At 39.5% G+C, this 25,375-nt stretch overlaps 8 protein-coding genes across 11 annotated transcripts; 2 read left to right on the forward strand and 6 right to left on the reverse strand.

The window, feature by feature from the left end:
• Positions 1-159: 159 nt before the first annotated feature.
• Positions 160-3,023, reverse strand: LOC111780211 (cyclic dof factor 3-like). The gene is made up of 2 exons (XM_023660545.1): positions 2,765-3,023; positions 160-1,821 (listed from the first exon to the last, which is right to left on the reverse strand). Exons 1-2 carry the CDS (start codon positions 2,903-2,905, stop codon positions 583-585), a joined length of 1,380 nt encoding a protein of 459 aa, XP_023516313.1. The 5' UTR covers positions 2,906-3,023; the 3' UTR covers positions 160-582.
• A 1,573-nt stretch (positions 3,024-4,596) lies between these two features.
• On the reverse strand, positions 4,597-6,413 carry LOC111780305 (GDSL esterase/lipase At1g74460). The gene is made up of 5 exons (XM_023660676.1): positions 5,954-6,413; positions 5,739-5,869; positions 5,422-5,661; positions 5,098-5,347; positions 4,597-5,003 (listed from the first exon to the last, which is right to left on the reverse strand). The coding sequence occupies exons 1-5, from the start codon at positions 6,195-6,197 to the stop codon at positions 4,708-4,710; spliced, it is 1,161 nt and encodes a 386-aa protein (XP_023516444.1). The 5' UTR covers positions 6,198-6,413; the 3' UTR covers positions 4,597-4,707.
• A 736-nt stretch (positions 6,414-7,149) lies between these two features.
• LOC111779576 (geranylgeranyl diphosphate reductase, chloroplastic) lies at positions 7,150-8,959 on the forward strand. Its single transcript, XM_023659639.1, has 2 exons — positions 7,150-7,904; positions 8,027-8,959. The coding sequence occupies exons 1-2, from the start codon at positions 7,209-7,211 to the stop codon at positions 8,726-8,728; spliced, it is 1,398 nt and encodes a 465-aa protein (XP_023515407.1). The 5' UTR covers positions 7,150-7,208; the 3' UTR covers positions 8,729-8,959.
• Positions 8,960-9,110: 151 nt separating this feature from the next.
• LOC111779577 (malate dehydrogenase, chloroplastic-like) lies at positions 9,111-11,602 on the forward strand. 4 transcript variants are annotated; one of them, XM_023659641.1, is made up of 2 exons: positions 9,111-9,419; positions 9,967-11,602. In XM_023659641.1, exon 2 carries the CDS (start codon positions 10,059-10,061, stop codon positions 11,295-11,297), a length of 1,239 nt encoding a protein of 412 aa, XP_023515409.1. In that variant the 5' UTR covers positions 9,111-9,419; positions 9,967-10,058; the 3' UTR covers positions 11,298-11,602. The 4 variants fall into 4 exon arrangements, with proteins under 4 accessions (XP_023515409.1, XP_023515410.1, XP_023515408.1 ...); XM_023659642.1 differs by having other exon boundaries at positions 10,009-11,602; XM_023659640.1 differs by having other exon boundaries at positions 10,051-11,602.
• LOC111780559 (protein RKD1-like) lies at positions 9,426-15,947 on the reverse strand. Its single transcript, XM_023660984.1, has 5 exons — positions 15,859-15,947; positions 15,628-15,776; positions 15,202-15,551; positions 14,592-14,892; positions 9,426-9,813 (listed from the first exon to the last, which is right to left on the reverse strand). The coding sequence occupies exons 1-5, from the start codon at positions 15,945-15,947 to the stop codon at positions 9,770-9,772; spliced, it is 933 nt and encodes a 310-aa protein (XP_023516752.1). The 3' UTR covers positions 9,426-9,769.
• LOC111779575 (pentatricopeptide repeat-containing protein At3g47530) lies at positions 12,049-14,357 on the reverse strand. The gene has a single exon (XM_023659638.1). It carries the CDS (start codon positions 14,284-14,286, stop codon positions 12,400-12,402), a length of 1,887 nt encoding a protein of 628 aa, XP_023515406.1. The 5' UTR covers positions 14,287-14,357; the 3' UTR covers positions 12,049-12,399.
• Positions 15,948-17,012: 1,065 nt separating the features above from the next.
• Positions 17,013-19,354, reverse strand: LOC111779676 (protein EMBRYO DEFECTIVE 514-like). Its single transcript, XM_023659783.1, has 2 exons — positions 18,913-19,354; positions 17,013-17,572 (listed from the first exon to the last, which is right to left on the reverse strand). The coding sequence occupies exons 1-2, from the start codon at positions 19,303-19,305 to the stop codon at positions 17,237-17,239; spliced, it is 729 nt and encodes a 242-aa protein (XP_023515551.1). The 5' UTR covers positions 19,306-19,354; the 3' UTR covers positions 17,013-17,236.
• A 3,771-nt stretch (positions 19,355-23,125) lies between these two features.
• On the reverse strand, positions 23,126-23,910 carry LOC111780433 (mini zinc finger protein 3-like). Its single transcript, XM_023660847.1, has one exon. The coding sequence runs from the start codon at positions 23,635-23,637 to the stop codon at positions 23,350-23,352; it is 288 nt and encodes a 95-aa protein (XP_023516615.1). The 5' UTR covers positions 23,638-23,910; the 3' UTR covers positions 23,126-23,349.
• Between the last annotated feature and the right edge of the window lie 1,465 nt (positions 23,911-25,375).

Below are 25,375 nucleotides of genomic sequence, written 5' to 3' on the forward strand. Positions count from 1 at the left end.
TCCTTTGACAGTGACAGATATGGGTCCTTCTGCTATATGGTTGTTTGTATATTTCCAGGTGAAAGATGACACTCATTTCTTTAGATCTTATCAATACAATGATTTGAAGTTTGGGTTTGGTTATCCAGCCAGGAGGAGAATGCAATGGGACAGCCATCATCAAAATTGAAGCAAACTTTAACTGCATTTTATACATCTGAGAAACTTTTGCTGCAACTCTACTTCAGCTATATTCACATATGTAAAGATATGTACAGCAAAAGGATGGCTAGCAAACCCACAAACTCAAGACATTAAAAAAAGAAAGAGAAAAAAGAAGCAATGCCTGCTACTCTTTCTATAGAGACAACGATACCAGGATTCTTGAAAAACTGGATGGCTTCTTGGGCAGAAGAAGCTTGAGATTGATGCTTGTCTCCACTTCATGCTTTAGCTTCTGAAGTTACAGAGGTTTTTACAATGAACCTGAAAAATTAATTATACGGAGGAGGAAGGAAAGTGACCCCTAAGGCAGATTAAGGGAGAAAAAATCCAACTTCCCCTTATAAAGTGGACTAAAATTTTACATCACTAAAATACCATTCACGAATGTTCACGGAAAGTAAGAGATCTTGAGAACGCTGCAGGGTTGGCTTGCAAAACAGGAGATGATAACACTTCAGATACACTATTCTTTTGACCACCCTTTGATTGGAAGATCTTAGACAGATTAACAGCTTTGGTTGAATCATTCTTAATACCAAGTGTCTCCCATATCGAACTCTTAGCGGCTTCATTTGGATCATCAATCCTTAAAGTTTTGGGAACCAAAACAGATCCATTTTTCTGTTTTGGAGGTTCTTCCCTCCCAGAATTATCAGCCTGGAGTTTGTCACCATCTCTGGAATGCTTCCCTAGTATAGGAGAAATTGGACCAGAGTTTGGAGAACAGGGATGTGGAGAGAACCAAGGTACATTCCAAGCACCTGGAACGCTACAGCTCCAGTATGTCGCAGGATAGAATGATAAAGGAACTCCAGGAGGGCAGAAAGCCGGTGGAGGTAGTGGTGCATTCCATGTACAAGGCCAAGGAACACCGGGAAGATATGGGATTTGAGGGAAACCATTGATGTTCTGCATCTGTGGTTCTTGAGGGCACCTCCTAGCTCCTTCCTCCGTTGAACTTGACACAGTCACTGAAGATGCACTGGAACAATCATCGCCAGTTTCCCCACCCTTACAAGGTGCTTTAATTCCTTGGTCTTCGAGTCTATGAAATTCATTCCTAGTCCCATTCAAGACCTTTCTTTCCGGAGGATTGAGGACAGTGGCCATAGATTCACACACAGATGTGTTTGCACTAAAATTGAGGACTCGGCCATTGCTTTTGGATGGTAGGTGGTTGACCCCATTGGGAATATCCATTTGTGCAGCTTGAAGAGCCTCTGAGATTGTAATATGACGGTAATGTGAGGCAGAGTTCTTGTTCTTTCGGCGGCCAGCTCCAACAGGGACATTTCTCCTATTACCGCCTTCAGTCCAATATCTTTGACAGGCTTTGCAAAAATGGCGTGGCTGGTTGACATTATAATTATTGTAATAACAAAACTTGGTTTCCATGCTATTGCAGCGGGGACATGGAAGTATTTTGTCTGGCTTCTTCAATTTCTCTTTTGAGTTGGGTGCGTCATTTTGTTCCTTCTCTGGTTTGTCATTCTCATCCATTGATAGCACTTCAGGATTCATGTGTGCCTCATTGGCCGTTTGTACACATGCAGAATCCTCCGAATCATGTAGAGTTTCTTCTTTTGAAGCTGAATTCTCAGTGGCTTTTCCTACATCCTAAAAATTGAAACAGTTCTTAATACTCTTGAGCTACTACAGATACCATATAACTTCAAAATTTATATATCAGAAATCAGTCATGTCAGCGAGAAAGCTCCACCTCACAAATCAATAGCAGATTAAGGACACTAGAGTTGGCAGTATAAGAACGTACGAGAATTAACAGTAATGATCTTTAATTCACACTTCTTTTCAAATCGTGAGTATTGTCCCAATATTTTCTTCTTCTTTCTCTCTTTTGGGTTGGGGAGGTTGGTGTATACACTGGTTTATTATCAAAGTACAAAGTCAAACAGATAACAGATTATGGATTCCACCGAAACCTGAGAAAATCCATATAAATTTGAAGACAATAGAGAACATCTCACTACTAATTGCGAGGAATAGGATATTCCAAACGATAAACAAGATGAATGACAATTTCAAGTTTATAGCTCGAACAATAAGAACAGTAGCTTATTGAAACCATGCTAATTTTTGTTTTAAAGAGTGGAAAATCATCGATTTGCCGTTTCAAATGGGAAAAAAAAGGAACCTAAGACAAGATAGATTCGATCTTTGAATCCAAAAGAATTGCGGGTTCAATTTTCCCCCTTTGAACGTTCCTAATCTTCAAACATGAAAACCAAAATTAATATCAATTGGGACCCCCAAAATGCCAGATTAGGGTACTTAGCAACGAAAGAGTTCAAAATCTGCTTGAGAAGGCGTTTACAAACAACCAATCAAAAACCGGAAACAGTAAAATCTGAAGAACATCTAAACGGTCAACACGCGAACCGCCCTGTCAGAGTACCGTAATCACCAAATAGGAAAAAACGGAAAGAGGGAAAAAGCAAAAAAAGAAGCTCAGAAGCACAAGCACTGGTACAGAATTGGGTAAAACAAACAGGAGGAATTCAGGTCTGAGTGTACAAAATGTTGATTAACTGAACTGTACCTTTTCTACTGCCTCATCTCGATTTTCTTTCTGAGAACTAGAATCCGAATCGTCACTTTCGATCAACGGAACTTCACAGTCGGCCGGAAGTTGAATCTCCTTGCCGAAAATCTTAATCGCAGGGTCCTTAATTTCCAGCATTTTTTGAAGACTAAAAGAACAGGGAAAGGAAGAGAAAAGGAAACGAAAATCGAGAGAGAGAGAGAGAGAGAGAAAGGAATTGGATATTGGATGATATTGGATGATATTGGATATTGGAGGCACTCTGGGCTGGCATTGGGCAACTCGGTCCTCGTTTTTGATCCGTTTAAGCAAGAGGTGGATGCCACGTCATCGTCCCATTTTCATTACCAGCCACAAGTTCCTTCGTATTCTGATTCTCGGTTGCACGCACATTTTGGTGCACCCTTCTCCCCTTTTTTCTTTTATTAATTAAACTATTATATTATTTAATTTCTCCATTTTTCCCTTTTTTATATTCCCTTCCCTAATTATTTTTAAGTGTATTTTGACTAATTTTTTCCTGATATTTATTTTTTAAAAAAATCACCATCTATTTTTCGACGCATTAAAAGTACATAAATTTTGGATCAAATTATTGGAAAAAGAAAAGTAAAGAAAGGAAAATAGTAAAAATTCCAACTTTTTATTTTCCGACGTGGCCCACGCATGGAAAAAGCTTCCCAACTTTTTCCCAAGTAGCTAAACTAATACGTCTAATCCTCCCTCCACGTCTTCAAAATTCGACACGTGGGACAAATCTACAGCTTTTACCTTTCACTGCACTTTGTCCCCGAGTTAAATTCTCTTTTACACAACGCGACACGTGTCCCACCAGTGATGGCTTTTAAATATACAAATTTATGCTATTGGACCACGTAAGAGTAATTAAAAAGCAATGCAAACAAAACCCTCTTTTGTCTTTCGGTGTAAAAAGAGTCAACAGTTCTTAATTAAAAATAAAAATAAAATGAAATTAATTTAATAATAAAACATAAAACTAATTAACATGTCTACTTCATGGGTAAAGTTTTTCCAATTACATTATCTTAATAATAAGGACGGTCGCGTGGGCGGTTGGAGGATAATTAACCAAGTATTTATAATTAAAGACTCCTTAAGTTGACGTGGACTGGATTAAAACAATGTATTAAGGTATTGATTTAATGTTTAATGTTGGAGCATTAATTTGAGGGTGTGACACTTGGTATTAATGCTCATTATAATAAGCTCTACTTTTCTTGTTTAAAAAATATACCAAAAAAAATCTTCCTCACTTCTTGTAATAATTTAATTTCTCATATCTTGATGCAACTATTTTAATTGTAGACATTGTTTTAATTAAAAAAAACATTTATTATTTTACTGCATATTAGAAATTATAAAATAATACACGTGAGATCCCAGTTATTGGAATGGGGAACGAAACATTTGTTATAAGAGTGTGCAAACCTCTTCCTAGTAGACATATTTTAAAATCGTGACGACAATACGACACAGGTCGATTGTGAGATCCCACATTAGTTGGAGAAGGGAACGTTTTAAAACCATGACAGAGATACGCAACGCGTCGACTGTGAGATCCCACACTAGTTGAAGAGGGAAACGAATCTTTCCTTATAAATATATGAAAATGTTTCTCTAGCAAGCGTATTTTAAAACTGTGAGAATAATGATCATACATAACAGGTGAAAGTAGACCATATTTAATATCGATGAGCTTGAAGGATCACGACCCATGTCTAGAATTGGAAAAAAAAAAAAAATGGAGAGGTGTAGAATCTTGTTATTATTGCAAGCACCAATTTTTTACCATTGTTAGCCAATCAGAATGGAAACAAAAATCACATAGTACAATGATAATAATAATAAAAAGAAGGCACAGAATAAGTATTGGAAAAGTTGTTAAGACAAAGATCTGTAAACAAGAGAAAATTTTGAAGTCACTGTGGGGATGGAGATATGAATGGAGAAGGAGATGGATCCGCGGCCGGAGCTGGGGCTGGATCCGCCTCAGCTTCAGGGGCTGGAGATGGAGCTCCGTTTTGATTAACTCTTGAAAACCCAAATTTCTTAATGAGTTCATTAGCAATCAACTCGTTAGCCTTGTCCGAAGGGTGATACTCATCCCAAAACACATATTTGCTTCTATCTTTGCACAGCACCGACGCCGGAATGCATGTAAGGGCCGGCCGGATCCTCCCAAATGAGCAACATGGCGATTCCGAGTTACTAAACCCTGCACAAAACAAACAATGTCCATTTCCTTTTAAAAATGTCGAACCGTTTGGTAATTCTGTTTGTTTCTTGTTTCTGTTTCTTGTTTTCCATACCATATTTGCCGGGGTTGCTAATAACGTCGGCGACAACATCATAAGCATCTCCGAATTTGTAGGTGGCATTTGGAAGCCTGGTGGCGAGGCCATCAAGAAGGCTACTGGCAGCTTTGTTGAAGCTGAGGGCCAAATTGTTGGTTCTGTCTTGGCAATCGCCGGATGAACTGAGTACCCTTTGCAGCGGAATGCAGCCCATTGGACCCAGCCCAAACGCCATCAATTGCCTTGCCCCCAAACTGTATAACAACTGCAAAACAATAACCCCATTACAAAACAGAGATTTTTAATTTGAAGTGGGTGTTTGCTTTAGAAATTAAGAACCTTGAGCTGATCGCGAAGGGTTTCCATCAAGTAAGTGATGAATGTTTGATCGTTGTATTTCCAAGAATCGGAGTAAACGGGCATGAGATAATTGTTAATGAAATCGTTGCTTCCCAAAGCAACCACGTATCGAGCTTCTTCGAAGAACTCCTTGGCTTTTTCTTCCCCGATTTTGGCTTTGATCAGTTCTTGCGTCCCTCGAAAGAGCTGAATTTGTTTGTACAGACCAAACCGCTGAATCTGCAGGTTAATTCAATCTAAATCTTAATAAATTGCTTCTTTTAATTTGTTAATTTGGGTATGAATTCGAAACTCACGAAGTAGCCGCCAGTTTCGTTCAAGATTCCTCCACCCCCAGATGCGTAATTCACTCCATTTTCCAGAATTACATCTTCACTTAGCGAGGGATCGAGAAAAGCCGGTGGTCTGGGTAGACCCATTTCATCACCTGGGATAAAAAGATTGGAGATTAGTAAAAAAAAGTAACCAATTAATGATATAATTAAAGGGGAGGGTGGGTTAATTAGGATACCGATAATGTCTGCAACAGTGCGGCCATTGCTGAACCTTCCATTAGGGAGTCCATTGCCAAAATCAATGCCGTACCAGGGCAGGTTTGCCTGAGCTAAGCTCCTTGAAAGGTACATATTATTTCCAACGTCGGAGAGTGAGTCGCCGAATATGAACTGCACCATCTTGGAGTGGCAGCTGGGAATGGCGGCGGCTGCTAAGAGGGTGAATAGCAGGAAACAGAGTGATGGTGCAGAGGAGTTCATGGTTGATGAGGAAGGGTGAATTGGGCGTGGGCATGGTGGTCGATTGTGAAGGTTTTAAGAGAGGATAGGATGTTGTTGGGTTGATAAACAAACAATTGGTGATTCAAACCTACTGCAGCTACTTTGGTTTTTGAAAATTCTGGGCTCAGATGGTGACCTACTCGAGGTTGCTTCAACCGTGGGCTTAAGAATTATTAACATTCTTTTAAAAAGATGAACTTAATAATGCTATTACGGGAGGTATTAGAGCTAGACACATAATCATGTGGTACTAAGCTTTGGAGTGGAGTGAGATGCATTTTATAATGGTGATGGCAATGGACAAACACACAACATCCACTAACGAAACAGACAATATCTACTGGCGGTGGACTTAGACTCTTACAAAAGCATCAATTAAACTGAAAATATTCTTAGGATGATCTGGAAACGCTTTCTGACGTTGTTGATGCTCAATGCACTCATTTGGTGAGTCAAAAAAAATGCAACAAAAAAGGTACCTTTTTTAAATTCCACAGGAGATTTTTCTCACAAAACCAAAGGGTGGCGTATGCATTCATTGATGTGTAGATCGAAATGGGTTTATTTTATTTTTAGTCATAATAAAAGTGATATTTTTTAAACAATTTTGTTTTTATTGTTTTTTTTTATGGAGGCAAGGACGGTAAGCCACGACACGTAGGTTCGTAGCTGAGGTGGCGTTAATTAATTGGCTGCATGAATGATATCTTTTCTCCCGTGGAAGAGCTACAAACAAAGCTGAAAGAGTGGAAACGTGGCACAATGCTAGTCGAATATTACTAACAATAATTAAAAATATTAAATATATGAAAAAGGGTATCCTAAGAATCTAGTACAATTATCCATTTCTAATATCCATCGTCCATTCTCTCCATCCAACGGCCAGCACACACTCATATCTCAAACCATATCCGTTAAATATATAAAAATCACGCAGCGCACTCCACCCGCCATTATTCCATTTCGAGCTTCACTCCCCTGCTCGACGAAATGGCCTCCGTAGCGCTCAAATCCTTCACCGGACTCCGTCAATCGTCGCCTGAGAAGCCCAATTTCGTCACTCAAACGAAGGCCACCTCGAACCCCCAATTTCGGCGTCGATTTTATGTTTCCGCTGCCAAAACTAGCCCTAAAATCGCCGGCCGCAACCTCAGAGTTGCGGTGGTTGGCGGCGGCCCTGCTGGAGGATCGGCTGCTGAAACTCTCGCCAAGGGTGGCGTTGAGACTTTCCTGTTCGAGCGGAAGCTCGACAACTGCAAGCCTTGCGGTGGGGCGATTCCGCTGTGCATGGTTGGTGAATTCGATCTCCCGTTGGATCTGATTGACCGCCGTGTCACGAAGATGAAGATGATCTCTCCATCGAACGTTGCCGTGGACATCGGCCAGACCTTGAAACCTCACGAGTACATTGGGATGGTTCGGCGAGAGGTTCTGGACGCGTATCTTCGCGAGCGAGCCGCTGAGAATGGAGCTAATGTAATTAATGGCTTAGTCATGAAATTGGACCTTCCGAAGGAACGAAATTCACCATATGTCCTTCACTACACTTCGTACGATGGAAAGAAAGGAGGCGTCGGAGAGAAGAAGACATTGGAGGTTGACGCCGTGATTGGTGCCGACGGAGCCAATTCTCGCGTCGCCAAGGCCATTGACGCCGGCGATTACGATTACGCCATCGCATTTCAGGTAAATCGATTTTAGGGTTAGGGTTTATTTAAGGACAAATTACTGAGCGACATTTTGTAGTATTTACTTGCCAAATAGAATTTACTGTGTTAAAGTAGAGTATTGGGGGTTTGCGATTGCAGGAGAGAATCAAAATCCCAGATGACAAAATGGTGTATTACGAGAATCTTGCAGAGATGTATGTAGGTGACGACGTTTCGCCGGATTTTTACGGGTGGGTGTTCCCAAAATGCGACCACGTCGCCGTCGGCACCGGCACCGTGACTCACAAGGCCGATATCAAGAAGTTTCAAATAGCCACACGAAACAGAGCGAAAGACAAGATCTCAGGGGGGAAAATCATCCGAGTTGAAGCACATCCAATCCCAGAGCACCCCCGTCCACGGAGGCTGGCCGGGAGAGTGGCACTGGTAGGCGATGCAGCCGGGTACGTGACAAAATGCTCTGGCGAAGGCATATATTTCGCAGCGAAGAGCGGGCGAATGTGTGCAGAAGCAATCGTGGAGGGGTCGGAAAACGGGAAGAGAATGGTGGAGGAATCAGACCTGAGGAAGTACTTGGAGAAGTGGGATAAAACATACTGGCCGACTTATAAGGTTCTGGATGTGCTGCAGAAGGTGTTTTACAGGTCGAATCCGGCGAGGGAAGCTTTTGTGGAGATGTGCGCGGACGAGTATGTGCAGAAGATGACGTTCGACAGTTACTTGTACAAGAGAGTGGTGCCTGGGAACCCATTGGAGGACTTGAAATTGGCTGTCAATACCATCGGAAGCTTGGTGAGAGCCAATGCTCTGAGCAGGGAGATGGACAAAGTCAGTTTATGAGAGAACTGTGTCTAATTATAAGAAAAAAAACATAAATCTTTAGCTTCCCAAAGCACCCAGAGATCATCATTTCATGTTAATGAATCCTCATACTTCACTTTTGTGGAGTTGATTTCCCTTACTCAAATCTGTGTGCGCAATGAAAGAGACCATTGTTTTCAATATTAAGAGCCACCCTTCAATGGTGTTGAAAAGGCAATCTGTTAGAATAATTGAATTTGGTTCTATAAAGCATATATGTAAGCAATTAAATCTTATTGGTTGACATTTAGGTTGCGTGTTAAGTAAGCCTTCCTACTTTTGATTCAAATTACTAATTTAAAACAGAATTAGATCACAAATTGGCTACGAAGAAGTATTATATGAAAAGGGATACGAAAAGAATAAGTAAACTAGAACTTAAACTGGGTATTAATTTATTCAGTGAGAGAGAGTGAATAAACAGTATATATAAAGCTTGGGGGATGAAAATGCTTGAAAAAGGGACAGGATTCGCATTACGGCGGTGTATTCGGTAGAGAGTAAGAGAAAGAGAAACAGTATATATAAAGCTTGGGTATTCAAAAAGAAGTGCTACGCCCAAGGCTTTCAGGCGGAGATTTCTGCGACCCACAATTCCATTTTCGGGAAATACCCTTTTGAGCCTAATAAATCTCCGATTACCCACTTTCCTCTCTTTCTGGGTTTCAAGGTTCCATTTCTCTTTCTCCTTTGTTTGTTTGTTTGTTTGTTTTTCACTTCCTCGGGAGTGAACTCTGTTTTGGGTGGAATGTTGATTCATTATTTATCATAGATCCATTTGTTTCTGTTGGTTTCAAATGCTATGGATCTGACTGACTTTTGCGTGATTTTGTTTATACAATCGTTTCTGGAAGCTCAGTTCTCTGTTTTTGAAGCTGGGTTTTGGATTAGGAACTCTTTTATCCTTTCATTTTGGAACATGAGCTAAAGGAAGGTAGTGGTTAGAAATTTTCACTTTTGTGGAGTTCTCTGTCTTGGTTCCCACCCACCCCTAGAAGGGTAGATCTCAAACGATGTTTCCTAGGATTCAAACTTTACATTTATGTTGTTTGCGTAGAATGGTTCTTGTTTTCTTAGGATCTTTATTTTTCTGAAGGAATCATATGAACCCACTTGTTGAAATTGGAGCAGTTGTCTTAATTCTTCTTACTGGAGTTGAATATCTATTCTCCTGATTGCTGTACAAAAAAGATGAATTTACTTACCCTTCTTACCAGATTAGCATTTCTGATGGTTTTATATTGTTGGAGACTCACCAGATTATGGAAATGACTGACACTTCCCCTGCCTCCCCTTGATAGAACCAGATATGGCAGCAACATCGGCAGCTACTTTGTCCATTGGAGCAACTGCATCACTTAATACTAAACTCAACTCATTTTCCCAATCAAAGTCTGCAGGCTTGAGGGTCAATTCACGAGAGTCTCTTCCAAGCTTCTGCGGCCTCAAGGCAGCTTCGTTTCTTCGTTGCGACTCGGAATCATCTTTCCTAGGGAACCAGAGCAGTACCGCCCTATGGCGTCGTCTTGCTCCGTCAGCTCAAAGAGTGAACCAGAATGTTTATAAAAATCTTCAACCTCAAGCCTCTTACAAAGTTGCTGTTCTTGGAGCTGCTGGAGGTATTGGTCAGCCTCTGTCGCTTCTCATCAAGATGTCGCCGTTAATTTCGACCCTGAACCTTTATGATATTGCAAATGTCAAGGGTGTTGCTGCTGATATTAGCCACTGTAACACTCCCTCAAAAGTTCAGGCTTTCACTGGACCCTCTGAATTAGCCAATGCTTTAAAAGATGTAGATATTGTGGTCATACCTGCTGGGGTTCCAAGAAAGCCTGGTATGACTCGTGATGATCTCTTCAACATCAATGCTGGCATAGTGAAAACTTTGGTCGAGGCAGTTGCCGATAATTGTCCCGATGCATTCATTCATATCATTAGCAACCCTGTGAACTCAACTGTGCCTATAGCAGCAGAAGTTCTAAAGCAGAAGGGCGTGTTTGATCCAAAGAAGCTTTTCGGGGTTACTACATTGGATGTCGTCCGGGCAAACACGTTTGTCGCTGAAAAGAAGAACCTTGAACTGATCGACGTTGATGTACCGGTTGTTGGGGGGCACGCGGGTATAACAATTCTTCCTTTGCTGTCAAAGACTCGACCTTCAGTGAGCTTTACAGATGAAGAAGTTCAAGCACTGACTGTTAGGATTCAAAATGCGGGAACTGAGGTTGTGGAAGCGAAGGCAGGGGCGGGATCTGCTACCCTTTCGATGGCATATGCTGCGGCGAGATTTGTCGAATCGTCTCTTCGTGCTTTGGATGGAGACAGTGATGTGTATGAGTGCACATTTGTGCAGTCTGATCTAACTGAGCTTCCCTTCTTTGCATCGAGAGTTAAGCTTGGGAGGAAAGGAATTGAAGCCTTTGTAACGTCTGATCTACAGGGTTTAACCGAGTACGAGGAGAAGGCTCTTGAAGCTCTAAAGCCAGAACTGAAGGCAAGCATTGAGAAGGGCATTGCTTTTACACAGAAGCCTTCAGTGGCTGCTTAAAACGACCTTGGATTTCCGGAACATGCTTGGGGCGTAGCAGCATTGAATCCCAAGCACTTCCTTTTGTTTGGTTTGCATTTTACCCCGTCTGTCTGATGGAGAACTTCTTTTTGAGATATTAATTGCTGCTGTAGAATATCAAAAAAAGAATGTAGTCCGTTCAATAAGAGTTCCTAGTGATTGAAAATTTTGTAATAACATGGTTGGTAAGACTGTGCACCTCATCTTAAGACTCTTAAGATTGATTCTTTTTTGGGTTAATACCCAAATGATATAGAATCTGTTGGTTGGTAAAGTTCTTTCAAGAGAGAAGACCATTCACCGTTACTGCCCAAGTCTATACCGCTAGCAAATATTGTCATTTTGGTGTTTTTCCTTTCGAGCTTCCCCTAAAAGTTTTTAAAACGCATCTGCTAGGAAGCATTCTACTCTCTAACTGACGTGAGATCTTACAATCTACCCTCTTAGTAGCCAGTGAATGAGAGATTTTCACACCCTACTTTATAAAATATGCTTCATTCTCATTTCTAACCGACGTGAGATCTCATAATTTTCATCGACCAAGTCCCTTCCCTAAGCTTTAGTCAAGCAACTTATCTCCTAGCGTATGACTTGGGTTGCTCGTTTAGCTTCATCACAATCTGTCCCGGAAGCCTACAAAACGTGGTGAAAACTAGTAGCTTTGACATCATCATTCTCATGGAATTTAAGACAGCAATGAGTGGACAGAAATAGTGAATGAGAAATCGAAGAAGGAAATTTGTAATTAGATTCATTGTCTAATAACTTAAAAGAGATTCAGTCGTTACTCATTTTCAATTCCAACCCGAAACTCATCTGTAGAAGCAACTCAAGCTATTTTTTCCAACTTTCGATTCAACAGACAAAATCCAGATGATCAAAAGAGCTTAGTCGGACACCAACTTTCCATCCAACAGGCAACTGTCATCCAGTTTCTGTTGTAATATCATCCTCCCGCCTGTGACAACAACTCTCCCATCTTCAGAACGAGCCTGTGGCCATTAGAACAAGCTGCATGCTCTGGGGAATTTTTCCTTGTGGGTCAGTCTATATTCTGAGAATCTGAGAATGGACGGTGTTGCTACCAATAATCATTGCAGGAACACCGACCCTCTCGGAAATGATGGAACCGACTTCGGTCCCTAACAACCACTTTTCTGTTATAAACACTTGAGACATACTTAGCAAAGTTATGACAATCCATGCAAGTACGAAGATTGTTTGCCACTCTGATGGTTCTTCCTGGCGGGGTTGCAAGAACCCCAAAGGCTATGGCCAATTTCTCACTATGGTAAGAAAGCGCATACCCCTTATCTTCTGCCTTCAAGTTGTGTAATTCAGATGATATTTCAGCTTCATAACCTGCAATCTTTAGCTGCTGGTTGATCTCATCCAGCTGCTTGTAGATCTTGTCCTTCATCGGATGCGAAATATCATCCACAGCAAACTCATGCACCACCCCATTCAGTTCTATTGTGGTGCAGCCGGGTGTAGTATAGATACCCCTTTCCTTCATGAATTTCCTCAATTCAGTTACCTTGTCCCAGTTCCCAGCTGAAGAATAAATGTTCAGCAGCAGCACATAATCACCTGCTTCTTGAGATTTGAGTTCAATCAAATGCTCAATTATGCGCTCCCCAAGGTTCGCATGACCGTGAATTCTGCAAGCTCCAAGAAGGGTCCTCCACATTGTCGCATCTGGATTCACCTCCATTGACATTACGAGCTGATAGGCTTGGTCGAGCATTCCAGCACGACCCAAGAGATCAACCATACATCCATAGTGATGGACGGTGGGAACTATCATGAACTCTTGTCTCATACGATCAAAAAACGCCATTCCTTCATCAACCAGGCCACAATGGCTACAAGCAGAAAGAACTGCAGTGAAAGTATGATCATCAGGCTCAACACCCTTCTTTTGCATTGCCCAAAACGCTTCAATAGCTTCTCTTCCGTGTCCATTCATTGATAACCCGGAAATCATCGCACTCCATGAAACAACATTTTTCTCAGGCATTTTATCAAACACTTCATAAGCCTTATCCACACGTCCACACCGCGAATACATGGATATCAGCGAATTGCACAAATTACTCTCTGTATTATAATCGTTCTGTTGAATATAACTATGAATCCTTTCGCCGAATTCCAATGCATTCAAGTCTGCACAGGCTTGGAGAAGAAGTAAACAGGTAACTTTATCAGGTTTGCAGAGATACGTTGGACTCTGCATGATCTCAAACAAACCCAAAGCATCCCTTGTTCGTTTATTTCGAGTTAGACACGAAATCAAAACGTTCCAAGCAACAACATCTCTTTGAGGAATTTCATCGAACAGTTTGCATGCATCCTCAAGTTTGCCACAATGAGAATACAAATCCATCATGGAGGTGAGCAAAAGACTATCCGATTGATGCCCATTTCTAAAGATCCTTGCGTGAATCTGAATCCCACTAAATAATGAAAGCATTCTTATACACGACTTAACGGCAAAGGAAGAAGACAAAGGATCAGCATGAACACCTTGCCTCTCCATATCTCTGTACATGTACAATCCCTCCAGAGGTGAACGGCTCAACGAGTAGGCTCTCAACAGCGTATTGTAATGAGAAACAAATGGGTTCGTCAGCTGAGAGAAGAATCTTCGCGAATAGCCCAATTCGCGAAAAGGCGCGGAAACGATGCGAGTCAAGAAGCGGAGGGAAACAATGGGGTCTTGAATGAAAGAAGTGCGGATCATGTGGGCATGGATTTGCAGCAATTGTGATTTGTGGGTGCATGACTTTATGAGAGAAATCAGCGGCTCTCTATCGAAGCGAAGCGTTGAGTTTTGTTCACGAAATTTGGAAGAAAGCAGAGAGATCGGAGAGTGAAGGAGTGAAGCGGTGGATGCGAAACGAGGAAGGCGAAGAGAATGAAGATGCCGATCCGCCGAACAACGGCATCGCCGGAAGATCACAGTCATCTATCAATGGCCGCTGAATCGTTTTCGTTACGCTCGAGCGGCAATTCAGCAGTCGTTACATACTTATAATGCATTTAATTTATTTTATTTTTTATATTACGAATAATAAAATTAAAAAAAAAATAGAGAAAATTAAATTCAAATTAAAATTTGTATTAAAGTCCTTTGCCTTTTCTTCTATGATCAAATGTTCATCAAACCCTACAACTGTACTGTGTTCGATCACAACGACCAATCAGATCCAACGAACATCAATGTTTTTTATTACATCAATGGGCTGCCAATACTCGACGAAAACGAGCAACCCATCAACAGATATTTTATTTCTTCATCGTCTTCGTCGTCGTCCTCCTCCTCCTCCCCCTGTTCTTGATCATCTCTGCAAATCATTCCACCATTAATGGAGAAATACTGGGAGCCATTGTTGGTTCCAGAAAGCTTTCTTTTCTTGTAGTTGGCCTTGAAGCAGGCTTGTCTAAGCCTCTTTGTATTGTCCTCCAACTGCAAATCTGGTCTCTCCTCCATTAATTTCTTCTCATTCTCTAATATCTTCAATACATTGCTCAATTTATTCACTCCCTGATCTCCATCTTCCTTTTGAAGCTCCTGCATTCATTTCCCAACAAAAATTTGTCAAGAAAATCATAAACCTAAGTACAGCCTACTCGGCTCGATTCCTTTCTGGAGCCCTCGACTACAATACACTTTGTTTGACTACGAGGATTCTATTGGCATGACTAAGTTAAAAGCATATCTCTGATACAATGTTAGAAATCACAATTCTCAATAAAAAGGCCCATACCAATAGAGTGTATTTGTTACATATAAACTCATGATCATTCCTAAATTAGCTAGCCAAAGGACTTCGTCCCAACAATCCACGACCTTAAACAAAATATTTAGAAAAAGACATGCCTTGACGTTCTTGATTAGGGTCTGCAGGCTCATGAGCTTCCTATGAGGCCATCTTCTTATACCCAATTCTCTGCATCTCTTCTTCAACAGAGTGAGTCCGACATTGAGCTGTTTTGCCGCCTGAGTTATGGGCATGTAGAAGTACTCCGATATTGCTTCTCTTGACAACGTTTTTGTTGATGCACTGCCACTGCCACTGCCATTGCTCGTTTCTCTGCAGCACTTTCTTTTGGCCTTCCTCATCATCGTCCCCTCGTTTCCCATCCCTCCATTACCATTTTCTCCGCCTCCTTCCTCAACCCCAAATGCTTCACTCTCCAATTCACTCCAAATCCCAACGCCCCCATCTTCTGCAAAATCAAAACTTTTCAATCTTTTCAACATAAATATGAACAATCACAAATGGGTATATCATGAATCAATCACCTGATATAAAACTGCTAATAGGATCTATGTCCTTGGGGTCGAAAAACGAGTCATTATTTGTGCAACTCTCAAGCAAAGGAACAACGTCAAAAAAGCTGTCCGGAAACCCAAAATTGCAGTTCCAATCCAACGCAGAATAATTGTCGGTTCTACATAGAGTTAAGTTAAATTATGATGAACAGAGAAAGAAATGGTTAATTATGAAATGAAATTAGAAGCTGTGAAACTTGCCTACAATGGAGAGGAGAAAGATGGCATGATAAAGGAAAAGGGTCTTCAAAGGCCATGGCTTCACACTTCGGCCTCCAAGTGGCGCCCATTCGTCACGATCGATCACCAAAACAGAGAGAAGAAATGAAATATGGAAGGAAGGGAAGAAGAAGAGGCAGAAAATGGGGGATATATAATGCTCAGAAAATGGTACGATGAATTGGGGAAGGGAAGAATTGGAGAACGTGCGCCGCCAAAGGGGCATAAAAACCACAGTCCCCATGCATGAACAGATAGAGATATCATAATTTCTTATATGTTTATGATCATCAATTTTCATTTATTGCATTACGGTGTGTGCTTATGAGAGTTACAAGATTTTATAAACTAGAACAAAATATATATCAGTTTTGGATTGTTAATTAATGATGAACAGTAGTGGAATCTGAGCCGTGTTCTTGGCATTATTTATTTATTTATTTTCTTTTTTGTTGATAGAACACATAATAGTTAAGATAACCAATAGAAAGAAGGCACTAAAAACATAAAAAAGAATGATGAACAAGAATCTAAGGCTTTTGAGGCGTCTTAACCATGTCAGTCTGGGATTTAATCATTACAATTCCACTGACTGCAGTTTAGAGGACTGAGTTGGCTCATTGATGGATGTGGATGTTAGTTAAGGTAGATGGGATGGTGATCGTAATGGAATGTTAATGAAATGTAACGCATCGTCCTCATAAATCATTGGGGAATGTGGCTATTTAATCTAAACCCATCTCATTAATTGGGATTAGAGACAACTTAGTGAGGAACAGTTACATAACAACTTTAATTACGTTTTATTTCTTCAAACTGTTGCTTAATTATTTGGATTTATGAACCCTAATTCCCCAATTTCATCATTAAATATTTGTACTTAAATAGTGTTGAGTTCGAGATATTGTGCTCTACCAAACACATTCCTGCATTTTGTTAGGGAGAAGAACAAAGCATTCTCCGGCCAACCATTTTGTTAGGGAGCAGACCATTTTGTTAGGGAATAGCCGTGTTTTTCCCGGAGAGTCCAAACAAAAGACAATATCTGCCAATACTAGATTTAGCCTGTTACAGTGAGACTGGTTTATACATATGTTCTCGACCAAGAAATTAGAATTTGAATCTCTCCGACCGAATTTAAAAGAAGAAAAATATCACTAAATTAAAGAATCAAAGGAACCACTATTCAACTACAAAATTAATAAAGAATCTTAGATAATATTCAAGAGAAAGCATTTAAACAAATTATTCCTCGAACTCAAGGCCAAGGGCGACATTGGTTGGGATTTTCTGGGGAATTCTTTGCAGGAAGACGACTGGGTCCAATTGTGGTGAAACTCAAAAGAAGTTAGCAAAACCATCAGTTTCTCCACCTACCCCCTCCTCCTCCTCTTCCACGGCCACCACCACCCCCGCCTCGTCCTCCACCACCACTGCCACCGCGGTGCTTGCCACCGCCGAATGCCTTGTTTGCATCAGATCTACCTTTGAGGTTTTCAGGAAGGGGAAGGATATGATCCACACACTTTCTGAAGCTGAAGTCATCAACAGACTCGTCCTCCCGAATGAGGAAGAAGCACTTGTTTTTCCAAATAGGATGGTTTCGAATTTGGAAAGAATGAATACCACACCCTATCTTTTTCTCTGGTTCTGCATGCCCCTTCTTCAGCAAATCCAGCAACATCATCTTCTCGTACTGCCACACAAACAAATATCAAATATTGAATCATCAACAGAATCAATGCCTCCACAATATACAAACCTACAAAAGATATTACTAATGTTCCATTAAAGTTATAGTAAAGTAGGCTATAAATGTGAGGTCCCACATCATTTGGGAAGAAAAACGAAGCATTCTTTATAAGAGTGTGTAAACCTCTTCCTAGTAGAGGCGTTTTAAAACCTAGAAGGGAAGCCCAAAAGAGAAAGTCCAAAAGAACAATATTTGTAGTGGTGGGCTTGAGCTGTTACAAATGGTATCAAAGCCAGACACCGGATGGTGTGCCAACAAGGACGCCGGGCTCTAAGGGAGGTGGGATTGTGAGATCCCACATCGGTTAGAGAGAGGAACGAAGCGTTCCTTCTAAGAGTGTGGAAACCTATGAAAACCTTGAGGGAAAGCCTAAAGAGGACAATATCTATTAGCGATTGGTTTGGGGTGTTATACTAAATGCTAAAGGTAGACTTTAGTAGTACTAATATTTGCTACGGAATACAAATAATAACACCCAACTGCCTTTCAATTTAAGGACTTTTTTCATAACGATGCGATCACAGCCTGTACCGGCCATGAATACATGGATTTCTAAACACTAATTATTACTTCCCCTTTTGGACTGCAAAATTATACCATATAAGTACATGCTCAATAATTTGCTACATCACAGGATATGCCAGAAAGAAATCAATAAATAGATATAGCATATCCGTTCCTTCCACTAACATCAATCAAGAATAAGAAGGGAATCATAAAGAATAACAGCAAAACAATGCAAAAAAAAAAAAAAAAAAAAAACTTTATTCAATGAGCAAATAAGGTCAAGAGAGTAGATTCACAGATAGAAATAAACTTTATTCATCCATGGTGGAATTCTTTGATTGATTGTGTTAACATCTAAATCTGTAAATGGATTTTGAGCAGAACTGATACCAACCATCATTAATTTCATGAGAATATTGAAGAATGTCACCTCTCTGATTCTATTATGTACACAATTACAACAGTTTCTCAAACAAGTGACTAGAACAAAAAGTCCTGCTAAAATTGTTCACCATTCCTGAGGATCAAGATACCTAAATCTACACCTCCTTTTGCAATTCGTTTTCCCTTCAGACAGATGTAACTTTCACAAAATAAAATAATGATGATGATAAACCATAACAGCAATATTGGGGGAAAAGAAAATATTTCAATCAAGTTCCAGCTCTGCGTTCTAAAACTAACATAAAATTTCATAAGCATCATTCTCAACTCAACCTTTCAATTAACAAAACAGAGGACGATAGCAAATTAAAAAGAAGTCCATAATATGAAACCTGGTTCACGTTCAAGTAGGCAGGCCAGTGGTGGAGGAATTTATAGAAGTGATCAAACAATTCCCTCGACGATCGAAAGCTCTTAGGGCCTATAGTCACAGGACCGGGCTCCTCCTCTCCCTTCCCGTCTCCTTGCGCCTTCTCAATCCTTCCCTCTTCAACTGACTTCTCCATCTTCTGCTTCTTCGCCTCTTCGACGCTGCCATCGGCGCTTTCTTCGTCCCTCTCCCGCTTCGAATTTGCATCGCCATTGGTCACTTTTGCAGCCTCATTTGCTTCATCATTTGATCCTTTCGGCTCTGCTCCGGGCTCTGTGTTCTCCAATTCCATGTCTTCGGCGTTGGTCACCTCCTGATTGTTGTCAGCCGGTTGAGGGATTGTTTCTTCTGCCATTGTAACTTGCAAGTGTGCTCTGAAACTTCAAAACTTCAAAAGTAAAAACCCTAAGAAAATAAAAGACCAGATTTTATATTCTTCCGTTCTTCTTTAAATGGAAGGGCCGTTTAATTTTTATTAATTTTTGGATGATTTTTCCTTTTAGAATTAGGAAATCAAGTCAAAGAGATTTTGATATTGATGTTTAAAATATTGAAATAAATATGATTTAGTTTTTTTCTAAGTTTAAATTAGTTTAACAAAATAAATGGATTGAAAATTTTATCAAATAAATTTAAATCCAATAAAACAACTCAACCCAATAATAAAAAGAAAAAAGGCCTTTTATTTTAAATAAATTGAATATGAAATATTATTTAAATATTATAAATAATTATTTAAACGTAGTATATGTTTTATTTTTTAGTATATGTTTAAACGTGAGTTGTTAAAATAAAATAAAAACAGAAAATAAATAAATAAATAAATATATATATATATATATATATATATGAAAGATTCAAACTTCAATATTTCTTTATTAGGGTTTAGAGATGCATTTGTGACCCATTATCTTTGCATAGAAAAAATCTTTTAGAACAATTTAAAAGGCTTTTAAACAAACTCAACATCTAAATTGATTATCGGGTTTGTTTCTACCACCTGTAATGGCCGTAGTCGATTGAGTAGTTCACTCTTATATCGAAAGACTTTCAGACAAACTCATCATCTGAATTGATTGTCGAGTCATATGAACTCCCTTAACTTATTTCTTTTCCCAGTTAGAACATATTTTAGACGAAGAAATGTCTCAATCCTGTTCCCTCTCTCTGTTTGTTTGTTTGTTTGAGAACAAATTTGTGTTTTGGGTAAAAAAAGTGAAAACCAAAACCCAATATTGGGTTGATGAAAAGACGGTGGTGGTCTTGATTGATAAGCGAGGGAAGAGGCAACAACAGCGCCATATCCATATCCATATCCATATCCATATCCATATCCATCCCCCAAACAAACGCACACATTCAACACTAATGTAATGCAATGTGCACTTTAGAAATATAAAGCTTTTGAGTTCATTGGAATTGGAATTGGAATTGGAATAGGAATTGGGTACCAAAAGCATAAAGGAACTCCATTTTGCACACCAAACCAGGACGACTCCCATCTTTTTGCATTGGAACATCCTCGCTTAAGTTTATAGAATGCATAAAAACAGCAGAGGATGCATAACAACACTTCCAAAAAGATACTTGGCTTCCTCAGTATGCCCTTCCCCCTTCTCTTTTTTGTTCAAACTTGGACAGAGTCTTCTAAAACACCCCTTTTCATTGCTCAATCTCTTCCTTTCCTTTCCTTTGTTTTTACCTCTTTTTGCCCCAATCTCATACCCCGCAAACCCCATAATAAAGACATTAACTCCCACAGGGAAGGGAAGGGAAGGGAAGGGAAGGGAAGGGAAGAGGGAAGAGGGAAGGGAATGTCCCATACAGACACAATGGGTTTCTTGTTTTGCAGGAAAGTTTTGTTCTTTCTGTTTGTTCTTGCTGGTTTTGTGCTCAGTCTCCAGCCTCAAACCGCATCTGGGCTCGCCACCATTGATGTTGCTCTCAAATGGGTGGCCTTCAAATCCCCTGCTATCCACACCCACAAGGCTGATGATTCTGTGAAGAAGTTGAACATGAACGTGGCTCCCTCTCCCGCCATGAACTTCGACCCCAACCAATCCAACAAAAGAAGAGTCAAGAAAGGATCCGACCCCATTCACAACAGATGCTAGGTAGGTGCTAGCTACCATGGAGGAGGAAGCTGGGTTGGTTCAATTTCCATATTATATAATTTTCTCTCTTGGGTTTGTTTAAATCAAATAGTTCTAAAGCTTTATTGTATAGTTTTCAACCATCTTCATCAGATCAAACTTTTTCCTACATATACAAGTAGAGTGAGCAACCATTCACTATTTTTTTGGTTTCTTTGCGTTCTAGTTCTGAGTTATATACTTCCCCTGTTTTTTCCTTCAAATTTACGTTTTCTTTCCCTACAAAATTTCGACCATTTCGAACCATTGTATCCTTTCAACTTTGAACATAACCTCTCATGGTTTTTGTAACGACCCAAGTCCATCGCCAATAGATGTTGTCCTCCTTAGGCTTGACTTCCCCTCAAAGCTTTAAAACGCGTATGCTAGGGGAAGGTTTTCACGCCCTTATAAATGATATCTTTTTTGTTCTCTCCCCCTGATTTGGAGGTTTATAATCAAAGAATACTATCTCCATTAGAGTGAATCTATGTTCAAAGTGGACAATATATATCATTGTGGAGACTTGTGTTCGTCCAACATGGTATCAGAGTCATGCTCTAAACTGAGTCATGTCAATAAAATTTCAAAATATCGAACAAATGACTCCAAAAGAAAAATAAGTCAAGGCTTCTCGAAGGCATAGTAAAAAATGACTAAAACTCCAAAAGAAAAATGAGTCGAGCTTAGACTAAGGGGAGACATACTTTGTTCAAGTGGAAGAGTTAGAGGGAAGTTACACATGACTAATTTAGGGAATGATCATGGGTTTATAATCAAATAATAGTATCTCCATTGGTACGAGGCATTTTGGGGAAGCCCAAAGTGAAGCCATAAGAGTCTATACTCAAAGTGAACAATATCATACTATTGTAGAGAGTAATGTTCATCTAACACTCACATTGGTTCGAGAGTAGCGTAACCGTGGACTTGGATTAACCTAGGTAGACCAGGAGAGGATTTTTAGGGTTTATTGTCTGTGTGGATTGAAAAGAGGTGGGCTAGTGATGTGGCCCGGCCCCAAACAGGTTCCTAATATTCAGGGATTGTATTCGAATTTACATTAAGAGGGGAGCCCAATGCCGAATTACTAATTAAATAACCCACGTGTTGTTTTCTTCAACAAAATGACGTGGCACTGGCGGCTCCTAAGACGGCCACCTTCAATTCCCACCCTCAATTATTCATCCTCCCTATTCCCTCCCCATAGTCCCATATACGCTGCCGCCAACTGTTCATTCTTTTCCCTTTTAAAAAATTCAATTTACATTAAAATTTGTACATTATTATAATTTTGAATAATATATACATTTTTAATGAAACTTTACAAAACATAAAGGATATTTTAATTTTTTTTTTTAATTCCAAGATAATTTTTAAATAAAATGGAAAATTTAAGGATATTATTTTATCAAGATTCATTTTTATTCAAGAATTTTAAAATTTGTTCAATAAAATTCTTGAATTTTTTTTTTAATTTTAAATAAGATAAAAATTGACACGATAACTAGCGTGTAAAAATTAAAAAATTAAAATATTACACTATTTACAACATAATTCACCAAAATTGACGTGCAACTTTCGTAATTGAAACCTACCCCTACGAGAAATTTCGTATCATTTAACCTCTTAGTTATATATATTATCATCTTTCTTTCCAAATTTTGAAAACTTTAGGTTTAAAACTTCAAATTAAAAGGTAGAAATGTATGTACGACCCATGATTCAAGCATGATTCGATTAAAAAAAGTGTATATGAGAGAATTTGTGTATTTTAAGGAGTTTGGTTATAAAGTTTGGGGGAAAATATGATTAGACGTATGAAATGTAATGTAATGTTTTGGTGGTGGAAAATCAAATAAAGATAATAGATATTAATGAATTGATTGAATTTTGAGAACAGTGATCTTGGACATGATTGAACTATTAGTGGGGTTTTGATCATTTACAGCACCATTCAATCATGTCTTAACTTGTTTGGTTTCCCAGAAAATAATGAACAATATCAAACTTAAATTATGACTCAAACTATGAACAACAATATCAAATTTCATACCCAATTTTATGTTAGGGTAAAATCCTTGATCAAACAAACATTTTTGTTTCCCAATAATCCAAGTTTGTTACCGATTAGATTTACATGAAATGCAAACTAAAATTCAAAACAAGAACACAGAAATTTTATTTATAAGAACAAACCCTTTTAGTCAATTCGAAGATGGATGATGATGGTGATGGTGATGATGATGATGATCCATTTGATTCGATCAATGATGATCGGAGTTTGTAGGAGAATACTCGAAAACAACTTCAGCATCCACCTCTCTTCTATGAAAATTCCGGTGGCAGCCACAAGCAGCACAGCTGAGAGCCTCCTCAGTCCCCTCCTCACCTCTGGCCATGAACTCACGGCAACCGTCCACCGCGAACCCACCAAGCTTCGCCGCGTGATTCTTCTGGCACTCGGCGTAGCGCACGACGGAGCCCGAACCAGACCGGTTTCCTCGCCCCCCAGACCCATCGGATTTCTTCACCACCACCACCCTTTTCTTCATGGCTTTTGAATCCCACGGAGCTCTAAACCCACCAATCTTTGCTGAATTTGGGTATTGATCAAATCCTTACCCAAACCAAAAAAAAAAAAGCCTTCTTTTTTTGAAGCAACTGCCTAATATAACCCTAACCCTAAGAGAATTATTTATAAAAAGGGTTAGCTTAGTGGGCAGAGAGGCAATCTAATATGGAAAATTAGATTGACCCTTCACCAAATTAGATTGACACTCCTACACAATAGAACCCTAGTTTTTCTTGTTCTTGACACAATTGGTTTGGTTTGGTTAACATTCTGTGGGTGTAGAGGTGTTTTATTGATTCAAATAATGCATCATCCACTGGTTGAGAGTCAAAGGAAGGAGGGAATGAACATAGAAGAGGCATCATTATGTTCACTTTAATTTCAATAAAAGAGATCAAAAAGAGGTGCCTTTTAGGCCTAACATTATAATTAAGCGGTAATAATTAAGAATAGAGAATAGATGTGTAGCCCAAAGATGAGCTGGGGGATGCTATTTTTGAGTAACAAAAGGGGTCCGAATCACGCTCAAAAGCCAGCCTGCAATGGCTCCATTATCAACTCCATCACACTACCTAAGATTCCAATAATTAAAACTTCAACCCCTCTTCCTTCCCTTTTGCATCAAATCATCCCAAATAACATTAACATATTTCAACATCAATTAGATATGCCTTTACACCTCCTCCTTAATGATGACGATGGTGACGGCCTAAGCTCACCACTAACATATATTAACTTCTTTGGACTTTCTCCTCAATCGACGTAGGATATGACAAAATTGAAACTACCCCACGTTCTAATATGCCAAAATAATGATGGGTCTTCATCAAAGTTTTAATTTTTCTTTTTCTATGTATGGAATTCAAGATGAAATTGGTACCATTTTCATCCAAAACTTGTAAAAAAAAACTAATAAAAACCCATAGAAAATGGACAAAAAGAGAGAAGGTGAGAGTTTGTTTGTGTACTTATAATTTGACATGTTATGCAAGTAAAGGGAGACAAAAACACATGGTTGTCCATTTTATTATGCTTTTTTCTTTTGGTGTTGAACAGATTTGAGCTTGTTCATTCTTCCTTGCCGATGATGATCACTTGGATCTCTATAACATAATATTACATAACAATCTCCAAGAATCAAGGACCGTGTTTAAGGTTTTACATGCTTCGGTTTTAAAGCCAATCAATCCACTCTTCCTCCTCGTTCATTCATTCATTGCAGAAGAGAAGAGAGCTCTTAAGGCTTCAATCTTTGTCATGCATATCATTTTGTTTGTTTCTACCAACTTTCTCCTTCCATTATTCTTTATTCTTCTAAACATACAACTACACCCAATATTCCCCTTTTGTTCGAGTATAAGATAGAATTAGATGAACTATGCTCAAATTGGTATAGGTACACGGAGGAGTAGACAAACAGCATCTTATGGTTGGTTATAAAAGGAAAAGCCCAATGGGCCCATCAATAAATCCAAATGCCAGCACTTACAACCCTGTCTTCCTTCAGCTACAGCGACTACTTTTGCTATCCGACAATTTGGGCCTCTCTCCATGTTGGGCCCATTGTCCCCTCCCCTTTACTCATTACATCTCAATCTCTCTTTTCCTTCTCATCATTGAGAGGACCATACACCCACCCCCATCTTATTTCCTTCCTCATTTTTTGGGCCCATCTCAGCCACACTTATGTCCCTTTCCCTTTCCCCCACTACTTTATT

Source organism: Cucurbita pepo, chromosome LG18 (genome assembly GCF_002806865.2).
Source record: "Cucurbita pepo subsp. pepo cultivar mu-cu-16 chromosome LG18, ASM280686v2, whole genome shotgun sequence".
NCBI classification, from domain to species: Eukaryota; Viridiplantae; Streptophyta; class Magnoliopsida; order Cucurbitales; family Cucurbitaceae; genus Cucurbita; species Cucurbita pepo.